The following is a 20,035-nucleotide window of genomic DNA, read 5'->3' as shown; positions in this document are numbered from 1 at the left end:
TTGGATATTAATATTTAAAGGTGTGGTCTCCAAGGAACTGAATAGATGCCAATTCCTAAAATGATTTTAGTAATTTATTTACAAAGTATAGGAGAGAGTGGAAGTAGAGAGATGAGAAGAGGGTAGAGTAAGAGATTTAACTTAGTCTGGGATTTACTCCTACAGGGTTCCAGAGGCCTAGCTGGAGAGCCTAAAAGTCAATTAACAAGGGGTTTAACTACGAGGGCTTTTCTCAATCAAGGGAGCCTCTGGGAGGCTAGTGCCTCCAGGGAGACTAAGGTAGTCAGCATTCTTTACTCACCACATGTAATTCTAAGGAAGACATTTAAGAACAGTCTCACCAAGGTCTCAGGGTCAAAGTCTCAGGTCCAGCAAACAGCATCTCCAATTGTCCTCCAACTCCAGGCAACAAACAAGAACTGGCTCACAGGAAGTTGTCACTCCCTTTTAAAGGAGCTTCTTTTTCGTCACTTCCCATATCTTCCTCTTAGTTTACAGGTCCAATCACAACAGACGCTTTGCTTAGGACTTTCCAGGAGGAACTCAGTAGATTTTGTCACTCACTCTAGCACACATGGGTCACAGACCTCCCAACTTGTGAATTAAGTGTGGATGTTCTCACCTTTGGTGATTAGATTAAAGATGGGCAGGGCAGATTTAATTTCATTATCACAGCAGGAATCCACACATCAACCATTAATATGTCACTTCTGTGCAAAAAGGGGTCACATAATGACGAATTGTAGGAATTGGAAAAAAGCAATTCAGAATAATAACTTCAGAAATAATAACTTCAGGAATAATAACACCTTTAGAAATCCTAACAATTATGCCAATAATTCTCCACATCCAAATCCAAATCAGGCAAATGATAACTCACACCACCAACAACAATATATTGAAAGTAGAGCTCATCCATATTCAGGATGGGACTTCCCTTCAGCCTAGAGGAGCCCAAGGTACCACCCAAAGATCTTTATAAAGGTGTCAGAGGGGAAGGACACTGGAATCAGAGGGTACAACAACTTTTGATTTCCCAGACCCTGATGTCTTAATCCCATTATCCCTAACCACTCCCCACCCCATAGAGATGAACCTCATGTAACATTAAAGGTTGGAAATACTTATTATAATTGTCTCCTGGATACTGGGGCCTCCAGGTCTGTATTGATGACACCTGATTTGGATTTTAGTTCCATTGGCTCAACAAATGTAAAAGGGGTATCAGGGCCAACTCAAAAGGTCCCTAAGCTTTCCCCTTGGATGGTGTCTGTAAGATCCTTAGAAGTGGAACATTCTTTCCTTTTAATGCCTAGCTCCTGTTATGATTAAAAATGATGAGGGCCAAGATTAGAAGGGAGAATCGTATTTTAATAAAAGCCATGCTGATAGAGATAAAATCATTAGACCATGCGCCTGTAAGTATTCAAACTCCTGCCTTAGCCTTTTTACCTTTCGTACCTTCATGTGCTCAGGTAGCTAAAGAGGAAGTTCAAAGTCACTTCTCCCTATTTAAAACAGTCCCTCACCTTGAATACGTAATCCAAAAACAGGAAACCCATTGGACCATGGGAAATGTAGTTTTAAGGTCCCACACACTATATTGAAGTTCAATCCTTCCAGACAGAACCCAAGGTGATTTTAACTAACACACTCCCCCATATATCTCCTGGGGAGAGATCTTTTGTGCAAACTTAACACAATAACTTGCTCTCACAGTGGCTCTATATCACTGGAATTACCTGAGGAATCTTTGAATTTGCTCCCTATACTTCTATCAAATAGTCAGGGGATGAAGGAACCCATTTTCAAAATCCCAGCTGGTATTCCTGAAACTCTCAGGTCAACATCATCTTCTTATTTTAGCCTATTGAAATCAACTGCTCCTGTTCAAATTCAGACAAAATCTGGCCCACTTCCTTCTATTCCTCAGTACCCCCTCTCAAAGGAAGCGATTGAGGGAATTACACCAGTGATGAATTTGTTAATTGACCAATCTAGGACTTAAGAGCCATAAATAATCACTTTATTATAAGACATCCTGTAGTTTCCAACTTAAATTCAATTCTTTCAAATATTCCTAGCATGGCTACATACTTTACTGTAGTAGACTTGTGCTCAGCATTATTTTCTACTCCAGTACATGAGGATTCCAGGCATATATTCGCCTTTTCCTGGAAAGGTTCCCAATTGACCTAGACTGGTTTACCCCAAGGGTTTCATGGATAGCCCTACATTGTTTTTGCAATTTCTAAGTGAAGACACAGACACTATTCAATTTGAGCACAGCAGTTTGATTCAATATATGGATGATTTGCTCTTGTCTCCCTAATGCCAAAGTAAGCCAAGAAGATAGCAAACATCTATGTGAGGCCACAAGGTCTCAAAAGAAAAAGTTCAGTGATGTCTCCCCAAAGTGACATATTTAGGGTTCATTTTAACTACTGGTTCCCATTCTATTTCACTGAAGCTCATTGAGGATATTCAAAAATTGAGCTCACCCTCCACTAAGAAGAAATTGAGGACAATTCTTGGAGGAACAGGCTTTTGTAGGCAGTCGATCTCCTATACGGAAATCACTAAGCTGCTTATAGCATTAACAAAAATTTCAGTCCCTGAACTGATAAAATTAGAAGTAGAACACCTGGTAGCTCTTTCACAATTAAAACAGGCTATTCTATCTGCCCCTGCTCTAGGCATCCCAAATTACAATAAACTATTTACTTTATATGTACACAACAGAAAGAAGTAGCTTCAGGTGTTTTAACTTAATTCTTGGCACCTGCTCAGTGCCCAGTTGCTTATTATTTGGCCCAGCTGGACCCAGTAACTTCAGGAGCACCACGATGTCTTAGAGGCATAGCCACAGCCTTGCTAGTGACTAAATCTACTGATTTAGTACTAGGATGCCTTTTAATCATAATGTGCCCACATGAGGTTGAGATATTGTTGCTACAACATAGAACACAGGCATTTTCTGATCAGAGAATTATAAGGTATAAGGTAACCTTGTTAAATAATGAAAACATTACATTGAAACACTGGGCAGTTCTAAATCCTGTAACCTTCTTTCCTGGTTTACCAGTTTCAGAAGGACCTTTGCACAATTGTGAATCTTTAGTGTCCATTGTTGAAAACCTTGAAATGATTTAATAGACACTCCTTTAACCAGTCCAGAGCTCATTTTATTTATAGATGGGTCTTCTTTTATGAAGGATGGCATAGCTATACAGGAGTTGCTGTAGTCGCAGAATTTGCCACTCTGTGGTCAGCATCACTGCCCTCAAATGTAAGTGCTCAGGGTGCAGAACTCATGGCTCTAAAACATGTCTGCATAATTGCCACAGTTAAGAAGGCAACAATTTACACAGATTCTAGATATGCATTAGGCATATGTCATGCAGTGAGTATGCTTTGGCTTCAAAAGGGATTTTTAACATCAGCTGGAAAATGTATAGCCAATGCAGACATTATTAATGAAGTTCTTTCTGCACTATGCCTCCCTGAAGCCCTAGATGTAGTTCATTGCTGTGCCCACACACGTGGCACTGACCCTGTCTCCAGGGGGAATGACCAACAGATACCACTGCAAAATTAGCAGCCTTAGAAAGGCCTGAATTAATTTTACCACTGGCAACTACTGATGATTTAGATGTATCCCTTTCTTATAATCACAAGGAAGTGGACAAATGGAAACAAAAATTTAAGGCCAGATTAATAAATGGAGTATTGATACCATTTGACGGCAAACCCATACTCTCTAGAAATTTTTAACACCAAATTTGCCAATCTATACATAAAAATGGTCATTTTGGAACCCAGAGCATTGTGAACTCTGTTAAAAGAATATGGATAGTCCCTGGCATAACTACAATAGCCTCTAGAGTGTGTACAGCCTACCCTACCTGCCAAGTGTTTAATCAGCACACCTTTTGTAGTAAAATTTTTGCTGGATGTCCTCTGGCTTACACACCTTTTGAACATCTCCAAATTGATTTTATTACCATGCCAAAAGCTGGACAGTATAAATTTTGTCTGGTCACAGTAGATCAACTGAACAGATGATCTGAATCATTTTCTACTGCTCAAGCCACAGCAGCTTTTGTTGCCAAAGTGCTTTTAAAAGAAATTATTCCTCACTTTGGCCTGCCAGCATGCACTGATTCAGATAGAAGAACTCATTTTACCAATTTGAGCTTATCTCAAATTTATTCATATTTGGGGATAACTCCTAAATTTCATGTATCATACCATAGAGCTCAGGCCAAGTTGAAAGTATGAATAAAGAACTAAAAACGATCACTGAAAAATTGTGCACTGAGACTCATCTAAAATGGCCCAAAATTCTCCCTCTGACCCTATTTTATCTTAGAACCAGGCCCAAAGGTGATCTACACATCTCACCATTTGAGATGCTATTCAGACATCCTCCAATACAGGCTATGCCTTTCTCACCTGCATATTCATCATTACTAGGGGGAGATACTTACGTTGCCTCATAGATCCAAAATCTACAGACTAAATTATGAGAACTCCATGAATCTGCAGCTGCTGTACAAGCAGGTCCAATAGACTTCTCACTCTATGACTTGCTCCAAGGGGATAAACTGTAAAGAACTTCCAACATACTGGTGCAACTCAACCTGCCTATGACGGTCCATTAAAGTCCTCTTAACTACTCCAACAGCCATTAAAATTGGAGAAAAGGACTCATGGCTCCATTGCTCCTGTGTCAAGAGAGCACCTTCTTCCAATGATGAGTAATTGTATTGACCCTATTGTATTGTAACAATTGTTTGCTTTGAGATTTGATTCTGTTTTTTAAGTACATGTACATGTTGCTGATATTCTGCATTTTCAGCTATTGTAATTTTACTATTGGATATGTATTCTGTTGCACTGTTTTTATTTGTAACATCCTATATTTGACCCTGAGCAAATACCTTTGTAAAAGTCCATGAATTAGTTGGACAGAGAACTTGTATTGATAATTTAGAAAACTTGTATTGTGAATTTTAAAAATTTGGTACTTACTTTGAATGTGTCTTGCAGATTGCCTATTATTTTTGTAAACTTGTTACTTCATTTTGTGAAAATAATTTTCATTCACACTGTGGATCGGGCTAAGTTGAAAAGGAAATGGAGCTCAGTTCCTGGGTAAGAAACCCTTATATTTTACCTCTCCTCAATTGCAATATAAATATTTTTATTGTCACGGTTTATAAGAGATATATTTTTGATTTTAAAAACATTTTATAATTATGATTTTTTCATATAATATTTGATATTTTTATGATGTTTTTGATAACTTTATTTAGAAATTATTCATATGCCTTATACCTCAATCATGAATCCCTGTGTGATTTCAATGTTTCTTTATATACTGTTCAGTGTTATTATTTTGTAATGAAAAGTTTAAGCTATTTTAAGTAATTTTAAGAGTAAGAAATCGACTGCCTCCCAGAATCCAGAGACTGAACTCCTTACAGAAGATGCCATGGAGCTGCCCACAGAGACCACATGTTGTTCCAGGAGATCCTGAGCAAACAGGATATGTAACATTGAACTTTGGGAGGGTTAAATTCATTTATTTTTACTAAAATGCATTTGTTTTTATTAACTGCATTAGTTTTATTAAATGCTTTTATTTTTGTATGTTGTACAAAAAGGGACTGCCCCCTAATTGGTTTTGTTCTTGTTTCCCTTTTGATTCCTTAACCCCAGGTTGTTGTATTCTCCCCTTGTAAAAATTGTATGTATCTTTAGTTTGCAATGTTTGAAATGATTCATTGGGGAGACTGGTCTCCCAAGGGATCACGGGGGTAATGTGTGTTTTAAAAATTTGTACCCTGGGGACTTCATTTCCCAGGGTTTTTTTTCTTTACTCTTCCTGGGGTTCCCTTATCTTGTGTCCCAGTGTTGCACCATGGCATGTGTTTGTTTATAAATTTGCTGAAACTCACACTAGAGGAGCTTTTGGGGCTTTGGCTTTGGCTCCACTGTGGTAGGCTGCTGGGTCTCTGACTCTCTGCTCTGCTCACTTGGCTGAAGGAACCCCTTTTCTCTCTCACTTTGTTGTTGCTATAAATTTAAATACTTGGAATATTCATTCATTTTTAGTCTTACACTACTCCTACTGCTGGCTTGTGGTGAAGCTTCAAACAAGTAAGGTCAAATATGATCTCCTTGAGGGCAGGGCCTGTCATTTTTGTCTTTATACCTGCCTTCCTCCATGTCTAGCATAGAATAGGGAGCCAATGGCTACCTATTGAATTGAAGTGAACCGAGAATGCGGCACTGATCTACAGACTCAAGACTTCAAAACCCTGGACTTAAAGTCTCACTCTGTTACTCTGGGAAACCTCCATTAGACCTCTTAAGATTTCTAAGCCTCAGTTCCATACTGATAAGGTCAAGAGGTTGGACTAGATAGGAAATTCTAAGGTACCATGCAATTCCTACTCATTGAACACTAGGAGTTCTGTCTTCCCATATGTAAAACAGAGTAGGGATACAATTTCCTAGAATCCTGGATCTGCCACTAACTAGCTATATGACTTTGAACAAGTCACAATCTCTCTGGGCCTCATTTTCCTTATTTGTAAAATGAAGTTAAGGGGTGCTTCCAGCTCAGAATCTCTTAACCTAGGAGTTATCCCAACAATGGGGAGCTGGCTTTCTCTTGAGGCAGCCCATTCTATTTTTTGGACCATTCAGAAATTCTCTCTTAATTGAATCTAACTAACCTACCTCTCTGCTCTTTATACCTAGGGTAGTCTAGTGCTTCCTATTAGGGATAAACAAAGAGAATTTAAGCCCTTAACCACTGGCAGACTTGAAATATTTGGAAGTAACTGTTGCCATTCCTTTCTCCAGGTCCAATATCATCCCTTCCTTGTTTGGCACGGCTTCAAGTACTTTCATCTTCCTTGGTACCCACCTCTTGTCTAACTCTAGTTTGCCAATGACCTTCCTAAACTATGGCACCAGAACTAAACCCAATGCTCTAAATAGGATCCATTAGGACAGAGTATACAGCAGGATAATCCCCTCCCTTGTTTTGGACTTTATACCTCTCTTAACGCAGCTATGAAAGCAGTGGTTTGAGGGGACATCATAATACTTCTTCATAGCAACTCCATAGACAGACCATTACTAGCTGGAAGAGATTACCTAGTCCAATGAACCCTACAAGCATTTATGAGACACCTACTATATGTCAGACCCAGGAGTTCCCATTCTATCAATTGGAGACTTATTACACACCTGCTATATATACCGGACACTGAACCAAGCGCCAGGAATATAAAAAAGAAGCAAAAAAAAAAAAAACCTTGCCCTCAGGGAGCTCACTTCTATCAGGAGAGAGTTCTACATATATCTGTATGTATGTACATGTAGAATTGAGACCTCTGCAGCTAGAGATAGAGTCCCAGAGCCCACGTCTCCTGACTCCTCTGGTTCCCACAGCTGCTATGCCAATTTTTGACCATCCCATCCCCAAGAACTGATGCAAGTGAGCAGAGCCAAATCAAAACCACAAAACTTCACAAATGAACAATTGGAAATGATGACTAAATAGAAACAGAGAGCTCGGAGCAGCTGCTCTCTTACACTCCCTCCCTTCGGAAGCTCTGAAAAAGAGAAGAGGCGACTCCACTGGCATGTTGTTGGTTTGGAATGTGGGTTCTCCTAGTTTGCTGTGGAGTTGACTTTCTGACAGCAGGTGGCAATCAAGAGTCTGTGTTGCCATGATCCTGGGGAGCCTATTACTGTAATTTGTCTCAGGGCTTTGCCTGCTCTTCGGAATCCCAGGGCAGAGCATTCATTCCCCCACCCAATAAGAAATGATGAAACCTAAACACCTCGCCCTCTGGATGGAGCTAATAAAATTTCCCAGGGTTTATTGAAGTTCAGTATAGAATGAATAAAGACTAACTATAGCCCTTCTCCTTACTGATCCCTGCTGCCTCAAAAGGCCTGATTGTGGAGGAGGACTAAAAAGCAATTTGTATCTCAGCAAAATATTTGAGATCTTCAGCATGTCCAAACCATGCTCGGCTTTATAACTTGTTCTTATGTTCCAGGAGGGCAAATTTTTCCTTCTGCAGTAGACCTAAGGGGAATAGCTCAGTATAACCACCTGATAAGTAGGAACAGACTCTTGGCATGCTGATGGTACCTACTACTGTCCTGACTTTGCCAAGTATAATATCCATGGCTTTGAGCCAGTCAGCTAACTACTCTGGGTATCAGGTTCTTCCTCTGAAAGATGAGGGGATTGGACAGAACAAGTTCTAAAATGTCTCGTCTGGGGCAGCTGGATGACTCAGTGGATTGAGAGCTAGGCCTAGAAATGGGAGGTCCTGGATTCAAATCTGACCTCTGACACTTCCCAGCTGGGTGACCCTGGGCAAGTCACTTAACTCCCATTGCCTACCCTTACTGCTCTTCTGCCTTGGAACAAATACACAGTAGTGATTCTAAGATCGCTACTTTCTTATGAGATCACTACAATCTTATGAGGAGGAAAAGGTCAGTATTATTATCCCCATTTTAGGGATAAAGAAAATTACTTCTCCAAAATATCAACAAAGACTGGAACCCAGACCTTCCAGTGAGATGTTCCAAGTGCTCTATCCATACTGCCTTTCTAGAAAAAGCAGTGAAACATTTTAAAGGGAGAACTTCCTTGTACCCTTCCCCACTATACTTTTTTACAGATGAGGCTCTGAAATTCAGTCTGCTGGGAAATTTTCACATTGACAAGATCATGGATACATATGAAAACCATAGTCACAAAGCAATTGAAGGTTCACTCTGATTAGTGACATCACACAATCAGTGGAAAAGTAAAAAAATGCAGTTAAAAAATAAATCAATTAATCACTCAGCCTACACAATGGCAAAAAAAAAAAAAAACCCTAAACCCAAAGACAAATCACAAAACAAAAATCCCTACTGATTTTGGGACCAAGTTGCCTGAATCTACTATTTATTCGACTATTTTGTGGAAAACAAAGTGAACAGAATCAGGACCACAGAGATGCTTGATTTCCCTTTGTATTTATAAGAATCTTTAGTGTTTAGGCAGAACAATCTAAGTGGGAAGTCAAGGAACTTTGGGTGTTTCACAAGATGGCTCATATGAATGCCTTTACTCATTGGATACTCTATTTATAAAAAGAAGAACTATTTAATTTTTTTGCCATCTAGACCATTTAAAAAAACGCAACATAACACCACCCTCTCATGCAGGAAATGGTATTTCCTACTTGTGAGTATACTGTCTATACATAATTTATTTTCACGCTTTACTTGATCAGAACAGAAGTTCCCCTCAACAGGAAACTCTCTGGGTAAGTCACCTTTCAGCTCTTCTGCTTACTAATTTCCAATGCTGCTCTGATGAACCAAGAGTGAATCAGAGAAATAAAACAGAATAACTCATGGGAGGAAATAATGTATGTTTGACAATACTCTAAGATAGGTAGCAAAATTATCTTTTTTTAAAATAATCTTTAATATAGAGAAAATATAGAATTTGGAATTCATTCCAGTCTGTAATCACATCGTGTAATGAGCAAAAGATGATATGACTGAGGAAGCAAAAGTCTGATCTTTTGAGTGTATTGATTTATTAAGCAATGCATGCCAATTGCCCAACAAACTGGGAATAAGCCCCTTCCTCAGCTTAGAGCCGAACCTTGAATACAGGGGGAGACATACTTTTATATATTAAAAACAATTAAATAAGATTAATTAATTTAAAAAGAAACAATACAGCATTAAGTAATTGATTTCTAATTGGATGAAAAGTGAAGGACTTTCCAAATTGGGAGGAGAAAAGTGAATAGCTACAATTCCCTGAATTCAGGAAAAGAGGTGTTCCACTCCTCCCAAATGTCTATGCAATCAGAAGAACATGGGCATAATGACAGATCAGTATGGACTCCGTTTTCATAGGAGACACATGGGTTACATGAGATGTACAATTAAGAGAAAACTCCCATCTTTTGCTCATTGCAATCCGAGTCTGAGGATAATTATGACAAATAACAGGGCCTGTAAAACTGTGCTAATTGGGAAAAATAGAATCAGTGAGGTAACAGATTTCAATTTGAATATCTAATCAGAGAGAAGAGATTTTGCTGGAGTCTCTGATGAAGCTCTGAAGATTCTCTTCTGGGTGGAAGAATTTAAATTGCTTCCTTGCCCCCTGCCCCATGCTGGTCCAATTCCTACAGATCTGTCTCAGTAACTGAATCCTGTTTCTCTAAAATAAAGCAGACCATAACAAATGTCAAAGCTGACAGTAAGTTACCCACAAGTTTCACTCTTAATGATTGAGCCTCTGTCAAGTATCAGGTAGGGTCAACTGTAAATAAGAGGTAGTATGGTCCAGCAGGAATAGCACTAGTATTGGAACCAAGGGACATGGGTTCAAATCCTGCTTTGGATACTTTCTGCCAGTTTGGCTTTGGGCAGATGTAGTATTCAATATATGATGAGAGTGTTGGACAAAAGTGGTCTCTGAGGTCTCTTGTAGCTCTATCACAATGTCTCTAGGATCCTATGTCAATGGCTCTTAAAAGATCCAGATTCAAATCTTACCTCTGTCACTTAGTACTTTAACTTCTTGGAGATTTAGCCTCCTTATCTGTAAAATGAGGGGTTTGACTGATATGGCCCTGATGACCTATGATCCTATTACCCAAATACCTTGAGAAAATCATTTAATCTCCATGGCCCTTAGTTTTCTCCTCTGTAAAAGGAGGAAGTTGAACTTTATGACTTCTGAAGTCCCTCTACATCCATGGTCCTATGATCCTGTGAGTCACAACTCTGGGAAGTGCCATGTCTCGTTCTGCAGAGCACACGATCCTTACAGTAAAATATTAAAAAGTACATAACTGTAATATTTTTAAAGCCAATGTAACATAAAAAATTATCTAGATAAAGAGAGGGGTCTAAACTCATAAGTAAGGACTGGAGAAAGCCTTGGGAATATGTTATCTTTTAGACTGTGTGTGTAGGCTGGGGCTTCTGGTTAAAAAGGATGTGAAATATCTACAGGAAACCTAATAAGTCTGCTGACTCTATGAGAACTCCTAAATAGAGTTTAACAAAGTGGGAAAGAAGAAGAGGCCATCAAAATTGGCATAATCTGAAAGAACTTTAGTCATTCCCTTGAAGAAAACCATGGGTTGGGACATGTAGGTACCATGTCCAGGATTATCTAAGCTGATTGCATTAAGAAAAGTTACTGCAAAGCTGTGCATCTCTCCCCATTTTTAAACTGTAGCTATCCCAATGAACAGGAGCTAGCATTAATCTTCCTCCTTCATGACCTTTAATGCAGCATCTACAGATTGACTTGAAACAAAACAAAAAAGAAATCTGTCTGGTGGAGAACCAGGGAGAGTAATGTAGTCACTAGATATTTTATACTTTGAGACAGAGAACATACAACTTCTAAAGCATATGATATTTGTTTTCAGTTCTTCTTGGTTCTAGGAATTTTTTTCAAATAAAATAGTGCACAAATTTTATTTCTATTTTTAAATAATAAAATAAATTGGGGAGACCCCACTTAATCTAATTTGAATACCCAGACTTCCTATTCATAATGTACTTCTGAAATGAATGTCTCCCTAAGATGACATGCAGGGGAAATGGGGTGTTGGAGGGGAGGGAAGGAGAGGTTTGAAGTTTCACTCCAAAACACCATGAAAACCCAGCAGATTGCTACTGGTGGAACATGGCACTCATCTCTCTTTCCAACAGAACAGAATTCCCCACTGCTGTGTGAAAGGAACAAATAAACCTCTCCAAATCTTGCAATGGCAGAAGTTGTGCCTCTTCAGGTGGCAGATTAAGAAACTGAAGCCTAGAAAAGTGAAACCACTTGTTTACAGCCTTCCTAGCCAGCAAGTAGCCGAATATGAGTCCTCTGGATCTATTTCCCTGTCAATACATAATGGATTTGCCATTCATTTATTCACTCATTCATTCAGAGAAAATTTACTAAGCATTTACTATGTGCAACTAGAGCTGGGGATAGAAAGGGCATCCCTTCCCTTGAGGATCTGACATTCTCTTTGGGGGAAATAATATATAAAGAGCCATGTAAATACCTCCATATACAATATGTACAATGAACAGTTCATATATGAATATGTGTTTACATATATTTATATAATAAATCTATATTATATCACATATAATATATATGTTACTTAACTCCAATTTTAGTATGAAGGGTACTTTGTATTCAGAAGGGCTTATTAAGTAAACTCTGTATCTTTAAAAAAGAGTACCTCTTCCTTTATTCACAGGACAAAACAAGATGGACAATGAGTCAACCACACCATTCTATTACCCAGATTATATTATTGAAGAACCCTGCCAAAAACTTGATGTGAAGCACACCGCATCACAGCTCCTTCCCCCACTCTACTCCCTGGTGTTCATTTTTGGCTTTGTGGGCAATGCTCTCGTTTTTCTGGTCTTGATAAGATGCAAAAAGCTGAAAAGCATGACTGACATCTATCTGCTCAATCTGGCCATCTCTGATTTGCTTTTCATCGTCACACTCCCATTTTGGGCTCACTATGCTGCAGACCAATGGATCTTTGGAGATGCCTTGTGCAAGGTGCTGACGGGCTTCTATCACATGGGTTTCTTTGGGGGAGTCTTCTTCATCATCCTCCTGACCATCGATCGGTACCTGGCCATTGTCCATGCTGTGTTTTCTATGAAAGCTAGGACAGTCACCTTTGGCATTCTGACAAGTGTCATCACTTGGGTGGTGGCTGGCTTTGCCTCTCTCCCAGCAATCATCTTCACCAAATCACAAAAGGAAGGTATCCAACACACCTGCAGCCCTCATTTCCCATCAGAGCAGTTTTCTGTCTGGAAGAACTTCCAAACTTTAAAGATGAATCTCTTGGGGCTGGTGGTGCCCCTGTTAGTCATGATCATTTGCTACTCTGGAATCATAAAAACATTGCTCCGGTGTCGGAATGAGAAGAAGAAACACAAAGCAGTGAGATTAATCTTTGTGATTATGATTGTTTATTTTCTCTTCTGGGCCCCCTATAACCTGGTACTTCTCTTAAATACCTTTCAAGCTTTCTTTGGTCTAGACAATTGTGAGAGCTCCAAGAGGCTGGACCGAGCCATTCAAATAACAGAGACTCTTGGAATGACCCACTGCTGTATCAATCCTGTGATTTATGCCTTTGTTGGAGAAAAGTTCAGGCGATACCTCTCTACTTTCTTCCACAAATATATTGTGTGGCACTTCTGCAAACGCTGCCCCTTTTTCCAAGGGGAGGCACTTGACCGAGTGAGCTCAATGTACACTCGATCTACTGGGGAGCAGGACATTTCTACTGGCCTATGAAGTGGATTTATTATTGTACATATGGGTTTTTTTTAAGTTAATAGATTATTTGCATAAAGATTTTAAAATAAGTCCTCATGGTCAGAATCTTTTAAAAACAGTTTCTAGACTAATTTAAATGATCCATTCATTCATTATTTCTTAAGCCTTTTATGAAGCAGCCATTGTATGCTCCTTACTAGACATTTTCAAACACGTAAAAATGTGATTCCTAACAAAGGTAACAAAACTTGTTAATAGAGTACAATCTCTAAGTTTTGTGTTGTGTCACCTAAAAATCAAAGTATCAAAAATATCAACTGCCTCTTTTGCACTCAGCACCATGAAGAAAATAATTATGAGACATAGTTTCTACTCTGAAGAATTTTACTATCTAGTTAAGAAAACAAAACATAAACAGTCAAGAAACAATAGAATAAAAAACTGTTTGGCATAGTTATATGAGAGCAAAGAATAAGATATATCTAACATAACTGACTTTCCAAAGAAAGATCTAGGTCTGGGGTTATTGGTGTTTTTTATGACATCAGTCCCTTTGTCAGTGTCTGTTGAAGCCTGGAGACCCCTTCTCATAATAGTTTTTAAGTGCATGAAATAAAATTCATGGGATTACAAAGGAAATCAGTTATATTGAAATATCAAAATATTTTAAAACAAAGGCATCTAGGTAGCCCAGTAGATTAAGAGCCAGGCTAAGAGATGAGAAGTCCTAGATTCAGATGTGGCATCAGACACTTCCTAGCCGTGAGACTTTGGACAAGTCACTTAACCCCTATTGCCTAGCCTTTGCAACTCTTCTGCCTTAGAACCAATACACAGTATTAATTCTAAAACCGAAGGTAAGGGTTTAAAAAAAAACAAGCTCATGGACCCCTTAAATCTATCCATGGACTACTTGAGGGTTGACAGATCCCATGTTAAGAACTACTAATCACACAAGAAAACACTGGGAATTGGAAATTTAATTAGAGGGATCAGAGAAGGTTCACAGAGAGATTCAAGTTTTGCCTTGAAGGAGAATTGGATAGGTAGAGAGAAGGATATTTAAATAAGGAAAAGTATAAGATCAAAAAGTGTAAAGGCATGAAAGTTATTTATTTGGAGGATAGCAAGAACAATTTGGCTAAAAAATAACCAGATAAAGCCCTATTAAGCTATCACCCTCTCCTTAACACCCATAGGTTTTGCCCTCACCTTTATTGCCCCTGTATCTCTTACACCAGCTCCATGCATTTTAATTCTCTCATACCTTTTCTTGCTCCTCTAAAACCACTGGCTCAGCGAGTCGATTTTTTGCTTCTCATCTCTACTAATGTCCTAGTACAACTGAAGGATACTTAGTCTATCCGCTATTCTGTACAAAGATCATAGGAATGAACTCCAACAAATTTCAAAGTGTAATACTTCAGTACAGATAGAATTAAAAAAGCTCAAAGAAGGGTCAAAAGAGAAAGACAGACATGACCTTCAGAGCATGAGAGTACGGATATGGAAAGAACCATAGAAATTAATCAATCCAACCCTCTCACATTCCACAAGAGGAGAAAACTATGGGCCAAGGAACTTAAATAATTGGACTATGAAGAGATAGAACCAGGATTCAGAAAGAGATCTTTACTTTTCTGAATCCACAGCTCATTTTATTACTACAGGCTGTGAAAAGAGAGAACAAAGAAAAAAACAATGTCAGCATATAGTCTCATCAAATGGAACTTGTTAGGTTTTTCTGTGGCGATTTAAAGTGAAACAGCAGTCTCAGCAGATTTAAAGGAGTTGTGGGACCCAGACTTGTCTTGTAACAACATTTATTTCTGTTGGAAACTGCCAATAGGAGGACTCAGGATTCAGAGAGTTTAGGATGATATGTTTTCAATCAGAATGAAGTGGGGGTGATGTTAGGAAGAAATGTTCAAGTTAGAAAGAGAATTAGGAGTGACAGAGACCTAGACAGTGAAAAGGGGGAAGGGAGGAAAGATATAAGCAAGAAGATGAGATCATGGACGTAGGGAGCAGATATTAAGGGAGGGAAGAAAAGAGAAAAGTTTGTAAAATCATTGTAAATTGTCTTGGATCTTAAGGTTCTCCTATTTGGTTTTTCTTGTCCCTGTGTTCTAATTTCTTTTGAGACCAGATAAGCTAATATCCACCGATTTAAAATAAACATTGCCTCCTCAACTCGACTGTGGTTTGAAAATGGATTTGCTCTAAATTATATCAAAGACACTACTGTTGAGTTTTTTTCCTCAAAAATATTCTTAGGTGGAAATAAACGCAATTGATGGGAAAAGTGGTAACCTAAGTCACGCATTTTTCTTTGGCATAAAATAAGTGAATAAATGCAAAATTTGTTGGGGAAAGTGGTAACCCAAGACACGTGTTATCCTTTGGTATAAAATAAGTGAAATAAATGAGATAGCCCTGGCCCACCCATTTGCCTGATAAAGTCTCTGGTCCACTTTGATAGAGATGCAACTGACCAGTCTCCTATTGCTTGCCTGATGGATATCCCATGAAAAGCCTTGAGAGGAGCCACTAAGCTTTCCCTCACTATCAAGGTTCCTTTTGTCTGTGTTCTCATTGCTCTTCTGAGTGTATTGGACTGGTTTTCCTACTTGGAAACAGGACCTGGTATAACATAATCTGAAAGCTAAAGTAGCAAGAAGCTCAAGAATGCTGGTTTTCAATTCTTTTCCTCTAACTTGCCTATAATAAGCATATAGTTCTAAGCACTAAACAAAAGGCTCCACCATGAAAATATGGTGGCATAATTAAGGGTATAGAACTGTCATTTAAGAAACATTCTTAAGGGCAGCTAGGTGACTCAGTGGTTAAAGAGACAGATCTAGAGAGAGGAAGTCCTGGGTTCAAATATGACTGCAGACATTTCCTAACTGTGTGACCCTGGGCCAGTCACCTAACCCCAATTTCCTTGCCTTTACTGCTCTTCAGCTTTCAAACCAATACTTAGTATTGATTTTATGAGAGAAGGTAAGGGTATAATTTTTAAAAATGTCAAAAGAAACATTCTTCAAGACATGTGATTCATATAGATTACCATGGCAAATGTTTTTTAAACCTCATCTTCTTTCATAGACTGAATACTAAGTACTGATTCCAAGGCAGAAGAGCAGTAAAGGCAAGGAAATTGGGGTTAGGTGACTGGCCCAGGGTCACACAATTAGGAAGTATCTGAGACTCGATTTGAACTCATGACCTCCCATTTCTATGACTGGCTTTCAATCTACTAAGCCACCTAGTTGCCCCAGGAAAAAAAAGTTTATGTGAAATTGCAGTAAGCAACAATAATATAAAACAAAAGATATATTTAAAGGGAATTAATTCATTGTCCTAAACCAGTTGTTCCCAAACATTTTTGGCCTACCGCCCCCTTTCCAGAAAAAAATATTACTTAGCGCCCCCTGGAAATTATGAAACTATTTATTGAATTCAGAATAGAATGTAATACAAAAAAAGTGTGGCCATCATCACCTCCCTGGATCGCTGCAGCACCCACCAAGGTGGGTTGTGGCACCCACTTTGGGAATCACTGTCCTAGACCAAAGTACTTCTAAATATACATACAAATTTTCTGTCTTTCCTTGCTATATAGAATCCTATCCAGAACTAAGTGGAACCACCATCTAGATAGAATAATGGATAAAACACAGGGTGTGGAGAGAAGACCTGAGTTCAAATCTAGACTTAATACTAGCCGCATAACCTAGGGAAGTCACTTAACCTCTGTCTACCTTACCTCTGTCTGTCTTTCTGTTCCAAGTGTATCTCTTGTAAACAACATATTGTAATCTGGTTTCTAATCCATTTTGCTATCCACTTTCATTTTATGAGTGATCCCATTTCATTCACACCGAGTTATGATTACTTATAATGTTTTTCCTTCCAACTTATTTTCTTCTTTTTATCCCTCGATCTTTTTATTCTGTCCCTCCTCAAAACTCTGTTTTGCTTCTGAGCATGACTTCCCTTAATCTGCCCTTTTCATCCTCCTCCATCTAACCCAAAATCTATTACCACTTTCTCCTCCAATTTCTCTATTGAATAAGAGTCTTTTATAATCAACTGAGTATAAATACTTTCCTTTTTGAATCATTTGCAATGAGAATGAATTCCTTTCTGTTTTTCTTCTAGGTCATGCTGCCATCCTGTGGCCACTTTATATATCTGTAACAAACCCCCAAAAAATATTTTTCTCTCAGCTTGTCTCTCTGTTTGTTTCTTTCATATTGATTTCTGGGAAATACAACCAATTGATGTTCTGAGTAAACTAAATAAAATGTTTGCTTCTGTCTGCAATGGTTTCATTTTGGGCCAAGGATAAAACTCAACTGTTTGGGAAAGATTCCTATCAAAAGATATTATAAATGTGAGGACTAAATTAGGGGTTTGACAAAAATAAAAGAGCAGCTTTTAGCAATTAATAATTTATTTAGCTATTAATAATAATAAAAAAGCTAGAAAAGAATATACGAAAGGAGGGAAATATAGGAAAGAAGTAGAGAAAGAAAATTTCCTAATATCTATACTAGTTATCCTATAACTACCTATAATTACTACCTAAAACTGTCTATATCTACCTATAACTGCGTATAACTATGGCTAATAACAACCACTCCACAACCCAATCCACCCCAATCAAAACCAACCCAATCAGTGTTTTTCTTTTTAAATTTTTTTAAAATATTTTTAAACCCTTAATTTCTGTGTATTAGTTCCTTGGTGGAAGAGTGGTAAGGGTGGGCAATGGGGGTCAAGTGACTTGCCCAGGGTCACACAGCTGGGAAGAGTCTGAGGCCAGATTTGAACCTAGGACCTCCCGTCTCTAGGCCTGGCTCTCAATCCACTGAGCTACCCAGCTGCCCCCCAATCAGTGTTTAATCCAACTCCAATTAGGTCTGTCAACGAAGAGCAACCACTTCCCAAAAAAAGTTCAGAAAAGAAAAAACCTAACAGCCCAAACCAAAAGCCAAAAAGCCCTTTCCCTGTGTGAACTTTTTTAAATAAACCTGTTTTTATAAAGAAAATCAGTCAGATAGCGTTACTAACATCTTTAGGTCTGAGGCTTACCATTACACCTGTCAGTCTGAAAGAAACAGAGGCTTTTATTATTATAATAAGTGAAACAACTCACTTATTTCACTATGGACTAAAGAAAGGCACTACCAGGAGAAAAATGTCCCTCTGGTTAAATAGAGGACTTCTAAGCATTTCTGATGAAAAGACCAGAGCGATGTAGACACTTGGGAGTTCCAACACAGGAGTTAAGAGAAACATTAAATGACAAACTCAAATAAACTAGGATACACTGCTTACATTCAGATATAGGGAGAGGATACAAGTGTTCCCTCTGAACATTATCATCATCAGGGGTCTAATTAGACAAGGCTTAGGAGTGGTTCTGTTTTGTCTCTGTTTAGTTAATCTAAGAAAAAAAATAGAACGAGGAAGAAGAATAAATACACTGGGAGTGGAGAAGAAGAAAAATGAAAGTTAGGAAAAATTATCTCACCATAATCAGATTGTGCAAGGAGGCATCTATATAAATAAGGGAAGGGAGCAGCCAACACTTGAATTGGTTGAAGAAAGGAACACACAAAAACATACACCCAGAGTTGAATACAAAATACATTTCTCTGAACAGGAAACAGGAAAAGGGAAGAAGGGAGATTAAGCAAAAAACTCTAAATAAGAAGAAAAAAAGGGAGCTCTTTTTGAAGTGGAAAAAATGAGAATCTAAATGAGTGTCCCCAAACTGGGGAATAGCCAAACAAATTATATAAGTGGGATGGAATGCTATTGTGCTTTTAAAAATGATGAAAAAGATAACAAAATTCATTTGGAAGAATAAAAGATCAAGAATATCAAAGGAACTGATAAAAATGGCCTAGCTGTACCAGATTTTAAACTGTATTATAAAGCCATAATTATCAAAGTTATCTGGTACTGGCTAAGAATTTGAAAGGTAGATGAGTGAAATAGAACAAATATACATAGCAACGAAACCACAGCAATATATCACGAGTATTATTCACTATGACCAGGTGGGATTTATACCAGGAATACAGGCTAGTTTAATATTAGGAAAACTGTCAGCATAATTGACCATATCAATAATCAAACTAACAGAAATCACATGATTATCTCAATAGCTGCAGAAAAAGCCTTTGACAAAATACAATACCCATTCCCATTGAAAACACTAGAAAACATATGAATAAAAGGGACTTTTCTTAAAATAATAAGTAGTATTTATTTAAAACCATCAGCAAGCATCATCTGCAATGGGGATAAATTAGAAGCCTTCCCAATAAGATCAGGAGTGAAACAAGGATGCCCATCATCACCTCTATTATTTAACATTGTACTAGAAAACCTAGCAATTGCAATTAGAGAAGAAAAAGAAATTGAAGGCAACAAGGAAACTAAACTTTCACTCTATGGATGATATGATGGTATGCTTAGAGAATCTTAGAAAATCCACTAGAAAATTAGTTGAAATAATTAATAACTTTAGCAAAGTTGTGAGATACAAAATAAACCCACATAAATCACCAGAATTTCTAAATATTTCCAAAAATCTCAGCAGCAAGAGTTAAAAAGAGAAATTTG

At 38.1% G+C, this 20,035-nt stretch overlaps 1 protein-coding gene across 1 annotated transcript; it reads left to right on the top strand.

Moving 5' to 3' along the window:
* Positions 1 to 9,334: 9,334 nt before the first annotated feature.
* On the top strand, positions 9,335 to 13,408 carry LOC123250421 (C-C chemokine receptor type 5-like). The gene is made up of 2 exons (XM_044679479.1): positions 9,335 to 9,359; positions 12,339 to 13,408. Exon 2 carries the CDS (start codon positions 12,350 to 12,352, stop codon positions 13,406 to 13,408), a length of 1,059 nt encoding a protein of 352 aa, XP_044535414.1. The 5' UTR covers positions 9,335 to 9,359; positions 12,339 to 12,349.
* Positions 13,409 to 20,035: the final 6,627 nt, after the last annotated feature.

This window comes from Gracilinanus agilis, chromosome 5 (assembly GCF_016433145.1).
Source record: "Gracilinanus agilis isolate LMUSP501 chromosome 5, AgileGrace, whole genome shotgun sequence".
In the NCBI taxonomy this organism is placed as follows: domain Eukaryota; kingdom Metazoa; phylum Chordata; class Mammalia; order Didelphimorphia; family Didelphidae; genus Gracilinanus; species Gracilinanus agilis.
Note: the sequence above shows the minus strand (reverse complement) of the source record. Positions and strands in the feature narration are given on the sequence as shown.